Consider the following 9,131-nt stretch of genomic DNA (forward strand, 5'->3'; position numbering starts at 1 on the left):
GATGAATGAATAAAAGAGGAGAGCCAGCGTGGGGGGCATGGAACGGATGGCGAGGGAGGAAGTATATGCGCAGAACGCTCATGTTCCACCATGTTAAAGAGTTTGGGCTTTCACTAGAAGACAATGGGGAGCCACTGAGGGCTATAAGTAGGGGAGAGCCATGATCAGTTTTCTATGTGAGTAAGGCTTTCCTAACAGCGTCATGGTGAGTGAGCCGGTTGGAGACAAGAGTGAGGACAGAAGGATGAGGGTCTTGTAATGATCCCAGAAGAAGTGGGGCTGGGGAGGCTGGGGAACAGGTAGAAGGGTTCGTGTTGGTCATGAGGTACAAGGCACTTCTCTCCGGGAGAGAAGTGGGCTGCTGGGCACTTGTTCTCAGGGCCTTTGCTGCATTTTTCCTCTCCCTCCCTGAGCTGCGAGGTCCTCCCGGGAGGGTCCCGAGCCCTCTTTCCTCTGTGCCTCCTCTGTGCCCATGACAGCAGCCTCTGTCCTTGGCAAGTCCCCAGGGGGCTGGGCTGGTGGAGTCTAGGAGGCAGTCTCCCCCCATCAGCAGTGTGATCTGGAAGGAGAGGCCAGAGTCCTGGTGATGTTAGCTTGGCAAGTTTATTGAAAACCCAGCAAGGCAAAGAAAAGTATAAACAGGCACCTTGTCCCCCCACCCAGGCCCTCCCTGGAGCTTGTAGACATAAACCCCGCTACAGCGGACAGGGCTGGGCCTCCTTCACACCACCCACAGGGACGGGGCACATGCAACACAGCAGAGCCCACCTCCCCATCTGCACCCCACCCACCTCGTGCACTCACATGCTGGAATTAAACCAATGACCCTGGGAGAGAAGCAGCTAGGACATCTGCCACTTGGAGAAGAACCATCTCAGGGGACTTAGAGATCCTCGGGCCATGAAGGACTGGGAGTCCTTCTGGGGGAGGAAGAGAAGGAAAGAACCTTCTCCTGCCAGGGAAAGGAAGAAGAAGGAAGCAAAGAACAGTGGGCTAAAGACGCCTGCAGTGTGGACAGCCAACTCTCCATTCTCCAAATTAGTCCAAGGCATGGGTGGCTATGCTACCCAAGCACATTCTTTTTGGCTTTGGACGGTTCCTTTTCTCCCGGGCGCACTGATTTGTGTGACTGTATTGAATGCGCATTTCTTCAGGCTGTTCAATGGTGGAGAGTGATTCAAAGGACAGGAATGGGGAGTCAGGGAGAAGCCAGTGTACTGGGGCTGCGGACAGAGCGTCTAGGTAGTGAGAAAATCCCCCCAGAGGACAGGGGCTGGGCGGATCAATCCCTGGGGAGGGCAGTGTCGGCCTCCTGGCAGGAGGGGTCCAGACGCCTCTGGGGACAGAAGCAGGTGACATTGAGATGGCTCTTCCCTGGGCAGTGGCTGGCTGGCACTGGCCTCTCAGTACTTGGTCCGGCGGGAGGTGGTGGTGGACACGAAGCGGATGCTGGAGCTGCGGCTGCCGCGGCCCCCGCTGCAGCTGCTGAAGCCCCCTTCGGTGGGCAGCGGGCAGGGGACGCTGGGGACGCAGGCCTCGCCCGTGAGCACGGAGCCACCCCGGGAGCCCACATTCAGCAGGTCCCCGCCGGCTGTGACGATCCGGGTCCCACCCAGGCTGGAGCCACAGGCACTGCTGGACCGGATGCCGCTGCTGCCCGAGAAAGTGACCCCACCACGGGAGAGGGTGGAGCTGGCGACCAGGGGTTCAGGCCCGCACACCACGGCACCCCGGGAGCTGCTCACGGCTGTAGGAGAGAGGGGAAACTGTCAGCGAGGTGGGCTGCCCACTCCTGGGGCCCAGTCCTCCAGTGGTCTCCCCACTGAGGGGGGCGGAGGAGGGGACAGGACTGGTGACATCAGGGGAAGTGGCCTGGGCGAGTGGTCCCTATCGTCCACACAGATGACACCCATTTTTCCCTTCTCTTGTCTGGGTGACTCAAAGGCCATGACTCAACTGAAGTTGAACATTCAGATTAAAATGGAAGAATTCAGCCAATCCCCCAGGTTGCATATAGCCATAAATTGGCTGTCATTTATATATGGCTGAAGTCAGGTTGGGCATGAGCTGGATTATCCAGATACCGGAGCAGTAGCTCCTATAAAGCTTGGGGCTTCTCTCTCCTGATTATATCATGCCCCTTGTTGGTCCCCACATTGTCCCTCCAACAGGAGTCGCTAGTCAGTTCTCTTCCCACCCACTGATGGCTCTGCTCTGTAGCCTTCTGGTATCCCCTGGGCCTGCCTCTGTACCCCAGGATGCCAATCCAACTAAAGCTTCCTTAGCTCAGTCCCATCTGTGGAGAGGGCTCCCAGTCCTTTCCTCTCCTTTTTTCTTTTAATGTTTATTTATTTTTGAGAGAGAGAGAGAGACAGAGAGACAGAGAGAGAGATATGGAGGGGTGGAGAGAGAATCCCAAGCAGCCTTTGTTCTGTCAACATAGAGCCCGACACGGGGCTCGATCCCATGAACCATGAGATCATGACCTGAGCCGAAATCAAGAGTCGGATGCTGAGTCGACTGAGCCACCCAGGCGCCCCTCCTTTCCTCTCCTTTTACCAGAATCCTTCCTACCATCTGTGACCTTCACTCAAGCTTGACCTCTTGCAGAAAGCCACTCCTTGCTGCCTCCCCCTCTCTGACGGCAGGGACATCCGAGGACAAGTAGCTGTGACTACCTGACCCACCCAAGATAGCATTCAGCTCCACCATGGACCTGTGTAGATTTAAACCTTTGGATCAGAAATCTAGCTTTGTGGCTTCTGGCAAACCACATATTTTCTCTAAGTGAATAAAAAAGAGGTACTAATGCCTATTCATCTCCTCAGGGCTTTGAGGGTTAGGTGGACAGTGGAGAGGGCTCGTCTTCCGAAGAAGATTGTAATTTTAGAGAGCAGGGGCTGGTCTTTTCTGGTCTTTGTGCCCCCACCCTGCAGTGCCCAGCATAACCCCCTGTACGCTCGGCCACAAACAACACTTTGGCGGCAGCAGCAGCAGCAGCAGCAGCAACAGGGAGACATCCACTCATTCTTGTCCCATCCCCAGCCATGGGCATGGGGCAACTCGTTGGCACAGATCTTTTCATTCTGTCTCTGGCCTTTGTCCCTGAAGGGCAAGACCACTCAAAGGAAAAAGGCGGACTCTCTTCCAGAACGCTCTCCTATCTGTTAGGCCCTGCAAACCTTTGTGATTGCTTAACCCTGGGGAAGGAAGGCTCTGGGGAGATCTTGGACCTCAGCTAAGGCGATGTCCCCAGTCCAGGGGCTTGCTGGTCCTTGCTTCCCTGACTGTCATGGCCAGCCCAGCCATGGGCTCCTGATCCCAACGTGGGCCTGGGTTGAAAGGAAATTTGCAGAGCCCCAGGAGAGAAATGTGAAGAGGAAAAGATTTAAGGTTCTTACATATGTTTACTGGTCCAACACCTTCGCAGATCCTGGGGATGGAAAGGAATAAGTCAGCTCACAAGCAGTGCTATTCCCTGAAAACCCGCTTGCTCTCCGAAGGGCTTTCTTGGCAGAGTGGACCGGTGGTTCTTACCCCTAGCTGTACAAGCATCCCGGGAACTTTGAAAAAACATACACATTCCTAGACTCTGCCCCAAAACCACTGAATCAAAATATTTGAGGAAATGTGTTATTATTATTGTTTTTAAACAGATAATCAGTGAAGCAGAACTCCCTGTGATTCCGGTGCAGCCTGTCTACAAACTCTCATTTGGGGGGCGAAAATCTAGAACGATCTTCTAACTCCTTGGTGAGGGCAAAGGGACTAATGTTTGCAGAGAAGCGACTGTTAACTTCAAGTTAGCAGTTCTTCACCTGGTCCCCTCCCCCACTGAGTCTTTCTAGATGCCTAAGTCTGACCTCACTCCAGCAGAGAGCTCTCACCGGATCTCCTCGCCCTCCAGCAGGCGCCTGTAGGTGGCGATCTCGATGTCCAGGCCCAGCTTGACGTTCATCAGTTCTTGATACTCTCGCAGCTGCCGGGCCATGTCCTGCTTGGCCTGCTGCAGGGCGCCCTCCAGATCCGCCAGCTTGCACTTGGCGTCATTGAGGGCCGCCTCGCCCTGCTGCTCTGCCTCGGCCACCGCAGCCTCCAGCTTGGCCCGCTGCAGGAAGGGCAGCGTGCAGGTGGGCTTTGGCAGGGACTAGCAGATCCCCAGGTGGGGCTAGAAACACTGCCCCCTCCGTCTCCTCCCCTCTCCTTTGCCCACCTGAGCCTTGGAGTGCTCAATCTCTGCCTTCAGTCTCTGGATCAGGCGGGTCAGCTCATTGATCTCATCCCGTGTGTTGCGCAGGTTGTCACAGTGCTGGCCGGCTGTCACCCGCATCTCCTCGTACTGGGGGCAAGCGAGGGATGTTATGAGGATCCAAAGTCTGAGTCAAGACCACAGCCCCAGCTGAGATGGGGGCCTTAGACCTCCGCTGCGTCCACTCCATTGTACATGAGTCTTACTCTGAGGCTGCCCACACCTCTTCCTCAGTGCCCCCCCCATTCCACCACCCACCTTGGTCTGGTACCACGCCTCAGCATCAGCCCGACTGCGCCTGGCAACCTCTTCATACTGCGCCTTGATTTCGTCGATGATTCCATCAAAGTTCAGGTCCCGGCTGTTGTCCATCTTCACGATGACCGATGTCTCCGAGATGTGTGACTGCAGCAATTGGATTTCCTGTGTTGGGAGATCAGTGAGACAGATGGGCTCAGCATCCCATCAGTGGCCGGGACTCTGCCCCAGGGGCCCCAGGAGTGGCTTTAGGAGCAGAGAGCATTGCTCCTTTTTTCAGATCAAAGCAACGGAGTGGACCATCCAAACCGAGGGCAAAGGAAAGGACATGAACTGCAAACCATTTCAGTTTGAATTTAAACCCTCATTATATACTTGAAGACTCCCTTTCACACTTCATTTGCTTAGGTGAATACACGGTGCCTAGGAGCTCAGTGGAGGGGAGTGAGAGCCGTGCTAGGGCTGAAACTTCTCCTTGGCATATCCACAAAGTGGCTGTGCTGCTCATGGATCATTGAGAGTTGATAATATTCTAGAACATGGTGGTCTAGGAATTCCTATATCCCAAGTTGTTAATAGAACCAGGGGCTTGGACTATAAGGGCTCCAGAGGGAGCTTTCTTCAGCCTTTCCACTCGGAGCCAGACATTAGCACTGGGTGGCTCTGTACCCGACCAAACAGACCACTTGCAAAGCAAAACGTAACTAATTCATCCAGCTAAGTAGGTCAACCACAATTTTTCTTACACCTCCTAGCAAATCAGTTTTCCAGAGTCTTTTGACCAGTAGAGAGGAAGTGAAACTGTAGACCCCAGTCTTTGGATTGGCCAATAAGGAGTTGGATCATAGATCCAAGGAATTTATCATAGAGCTGAGTCAGGCGGCCAAGAAGCCTGCCTGCTTACCTTCCCTTATCCATTTGTAGACACATCAACATATAGAGGATATAGATTTGAATGAGAGGAAGATGTGTAACACCAAATGTTAGAAATTATGTCAGTCCAGATGAACCCTCCCCCCACCTCCTCCTGGGAGTTCAGGCCAAGCACTGATCTCCTTGTTTAGCTCAGAAGGGGATGAATGCTTACCGCCATGTATAAGGCTTTGAGAAAGTCGATTTCCTGAGTTAGGGTATCTGCGTTGGCCTCTAGATCAGACTTATTTAAGAAAGATGTATCCACATCCTACATAAAAGAGAGAAGGATAAAATAGCCATTACTTGTACACCGTTTAAGCTTTGCAGGGTCTGGAGATGGGTGGAAAAATCAGGCCAGTCCCTACTGGGCCAGGCCAGCTTTGCAATGGATGGTGGAATCCTTGGAATGCAGCTTAGTGACCATTGTTCTTCTCCCTACTACAACATGAAAACTCCCCTGGGGGCTGTAGACATTTTCTGATGCTTATTTAGAGGCAAGGAGAATCTGGGTAATCTAAGACTCTTAAAAGGTCATCTCTGCAGACCTCTGCTCTCGTGAAGACCCAGTCCTAAATAATCTGAGGCCAAATAGAAACTCCAAAGGGAACCTGTTATGACCTTAGAGGTCCCACTCTGTGCGAGTGGTCCCAGACTCCACAGGGCTTCCTGGGCAGTTTCCAGGGCAAAAGGTGTCTTTGGAACATTCTGCTGTCTGGAGGAGAAGTTTGCTTGGACCTATGGCTCTCTCTTACCTTCTTCAGAGCCACAAACTCATTCTCAGCGTTGGCCCGGAATCCTACCTCCTCTTCGTACCTGGATGGTAAGGATGGAGAGGGTGAATTCTCATTCTCATTCTGAACTGAGAGCCAGTTACTCTCCTCTCCCCAGTGAGCCTATTAAAACATCTCTGCTGCATCCAGGAGCACGGGTCCTTGTTGGCACCTACATGTTCACATCTCATCTTTGTCTCATCTTTAAGACCTTTTATGAGCCTGTGACCCTCAGTTTTTCCAAATTCTTTTTACTTTCTCAAATTAGATTTGGGGTCTGAAAATGTGGACCATTGCTATGTTCTTCTGCTAGAAAAGACTTGGAGTCACTGCACTTGAACATAGAGGATGTAGGACCCAACTCATTGTTGGACCTGAGTACTATTTTTCTGGAGTCAACAGACCCATTCCCACAGGCAAGACTAGGGACAAATCATGCCCAATACCAAGATTAGTTTTTACTCAGGAACCACAGAGGGCATCCCCCTCCTGTCTTACATATCATTTCCCCCACTGCTATCTCTAAGCTGAGTATTGAAACCAGCATTCAACTCTGATCTGTCCAGCTGCTATTATCTGAACTTGGCAGCTGCTTTGGGGACCAAACCCTGCCTATCCTTGGTCTATGCAGTCCAGATGCCACTTACTTCTTCTTGAAACCCTCAAGGACATCCTGCATGTGGTTTCTCTCAGCCTCGAACCGGGCCCGGTCACTGTTCACTACGTCCAGCTGCCTCCGCAGGTTGGTGATATAGTTCTCAAAGAGGGGCTCCAGGTTGCTCCTGGCACATTTCTGCTCTTGGAGGAAATTCCACTTGGTCTCTAGGAGCTTATTCTGCTGTTCCAGGAACCGCACCTAAATCCACAGAGTCAAAGAAATGGCACCTGAAGAGCTTGATAGAGTCGCTTACACGTTGACCGGCTTTTCAGGTGGCCATAGATGACTCTCAGCCCCATGTTGACATTGTCCTCTTGCCTGTTGGCTTTTAATTCATCCTATAGCTCAGTAAAAGCTGGAAGAGTAGGTCTGTGACCCCCTCCTCATGCTCAGCCAGGCTCAGCTAAACAGAAACTTTCGAACCAAAGCACCACAGTACCATTTTGCCTCTACCCTCCAAGAAAGGGGAGCAGGGATTTACCTGTATCTAAAAACTGATATTGGCCATCTCTCACAGGGAATGAGGAGCAAAGTAAAGTATATTGAGGTGGGATAAAGCATTAGGAGGTAGGAATTCTCAGGTCATAAGTCATACCCACCATCCCGGATACTCCATCAGCTGAGAATTGAAGACCTCCATCAGCTGGAGGAGAACTTGGAGATCATTTGCTCCAACACTTTGTTTCAGAGATGAGGAACCTGAAGCTCACAGAGGTGAGTTTCTATTCTCATACACAGAGCATTCCTGCTCCATGGAGACATGGTTTGCGGGATGTCAGTTCCACATCATTGTTTCTCTCATGAGTCTGACTGTCATGACTTCCTCTGGTAGTTCCCTACTATTTCTCTCAATCTAGGCAACTCAGCTGAACCTGGGTACCCCACATGGGGAGTATACGTTATTTGTTTTGTGCAAAAATTACTCCATACTCCACTTTCCTGAGCCTGAACAGATGTGGTCACACAGCCTCAGAAGCTATGACAATCTCAAAAAGGGCACCAAGATCTCAAAGGATAAAACCTTTTAAACATGTAGCCAACATCTGGCCAAAGTCCTAATTTCTAGCTTATTTGGGAGATATTTCTAAGTGACTAGATGGTAGGTCTTAGTTTGTCCAGATTCCCTCAGATTTGGCTGGATGCTCCTCTCTCCTCAAGAAGACACAACCTCTGTCTTAGTCTATTCCACCTTGCAGCATTTCCTCAAGTTTGTCCTTGTTTTGCAGCAGAGTGACCCAGAAATCATACTGTGGTGCCTGAAGGTTCTGGGTCAAGGTTGATTCCCCAGGCCTGGGCTGTTTCTTCTTAAGGGAGAGGACACCCCAATGCATTTTAGCTCTCACCATCCCAGACCCAGAGACTGAGCTGTTATAAGTACCTTGTCAATGAAGGAGGCAAATTTGTTGTTGAGGGTCTTGATTTGCTCCTTCTCATCCTTCTTCACCCTCTGGGCATTGGGATCAATCTCCAGGTTGAGGGGGGTCAACAGGCTCTGGTTAACAGTCACTGCTGTGATAGATGGGGCTGCTGGGACTCCAACTCCTCCAACTCTGTAGCCAAAGCCAGGGCCGCCAAAGCCATAACCAAGGCCACTGTTGGCTCCAAATCCCAGACCAACACAACCGCTGGCCCCAAAGCCCAGACCAGCACCACTCCCATCACCAAAGCCAAAGGGCATCCCACTGCCAGCACCAAAGCCAACTCCACAGCGGATGGGACGAGGGCATACTGCTGCCATCCGGGGTGAGCACGATCCAAAAGCGATGACACTCCGACTACCAAAGCTGCCAAGACCCCGGAAGCCGGGCCCACTCCTGCAGGAGACAGAGCTGGCCCGGAAGCGGTTCAGGTTCTGGGGGGTCACTGCTGAGCAAGAGCTGAAGTTGCCCATGCGGCGACCAGAGCTGACTCTGTAGGAGCGGCAAGACATGATGACTTCCTGGGTGAAGACAGAGCAGGGATCGCAGAGTGGGGCAAGCTTGAGCTGGGAGTCCCTCTGAGGCTAGAGGATCCCTCTTTCCCCTTTTATGTGTCTGGGGATCTGAGGATTGGCCCCATAAAAACAAAAAAAATCCATTTGGACACATTTATGAGCTTGGGTAGTTAGCAGAAACTCTTCATGCCTGTAAGTTTATTAATAATGAGCTAATCTCAGACACACCTATTCTCAAGATCAGGGCTACAACATCAAACCTATAAACATTAAAAACACATAAACACAAACATTATGGTCTTATTTTTTTCCCACAAGTCCACCACAATTGCCATTATGGGGACATTA

General features: G+C 51.7%; 1 protein-coding gene across 1 annotated transcript; it reads right to left on the reverse strand.

The window, feature by feature from the left end:
• Positions 1-700: 700 nt before the first annotated feature.
• KRT84 (keratin 84) lies at positions 701-8,805 on the reverse strand. The gene is made up of 10 exons (XM_043564000.1): positions 8,579-8,805; positions 8,229-8,443; positions 6,840-7,048; positions 6,175-6,235; positions 5,595-5,690; positions 4,508-4,672; positions 4,214-4,339; positions 3,888-4,108; positions 3,402-3,433; positions 701-1,747 (listed from the first exon to the last, which is right to left on the reverse strand). The coding sequence occupies exons 1-10, from the start codon at positions 8,778-8,780 to the stop codon at positions 1,404-1,406; spliced, it is 1,671 nt and encodes a 556-aa protein (XP_043419935.1). The 5' UTR covers positions 8,781-8,805; the 3' UTR covers positions 701-1,403.
• Positions 8,806-9,131: the final 326 nt, after the last annotated feature.

This window comes from Prionailurus bengalensis, chromosome B4 (assembly GCF_016509475.1).
Source record: "Prionailurus bengalensis isolate Pbe53 chromosome B4, Fcat_Pben_1.1_paternal_pri, whole genome shotgun sequence".
NCBI classification, from domain to species: Eukaryota; Metazoa; Chordata; class Mammalia; order Carnivora; family Felidae; genus Prionailurus; species Prionailurus bengalensis.

Bases quoted from the DNA above. Each gene is read 5' to 3' on its own strand.
- KRT84 (XM_043564000.1), bottom strand. From the start codon at position 8,780: ATGTCTTGCCGCTCCTACAGAGTCAGCTCTGGTCGCCGCATGGGCAAC. The intron at 5,691-6,174 runs GTAAGAGAGAGC...TCTTTTATGTAG, and splicing joins AGTTTGTGGCTCTGAAGAAG to GATGTGGATACATCTTTCTT. The intron at 4,340-4,507 runs GTGGGTGGTGGA...GCTTGCCCCCAG, and splicing joins AGGCGTGGTACCAGACCAAG to TACGAGGAGATGCGGGTGAC.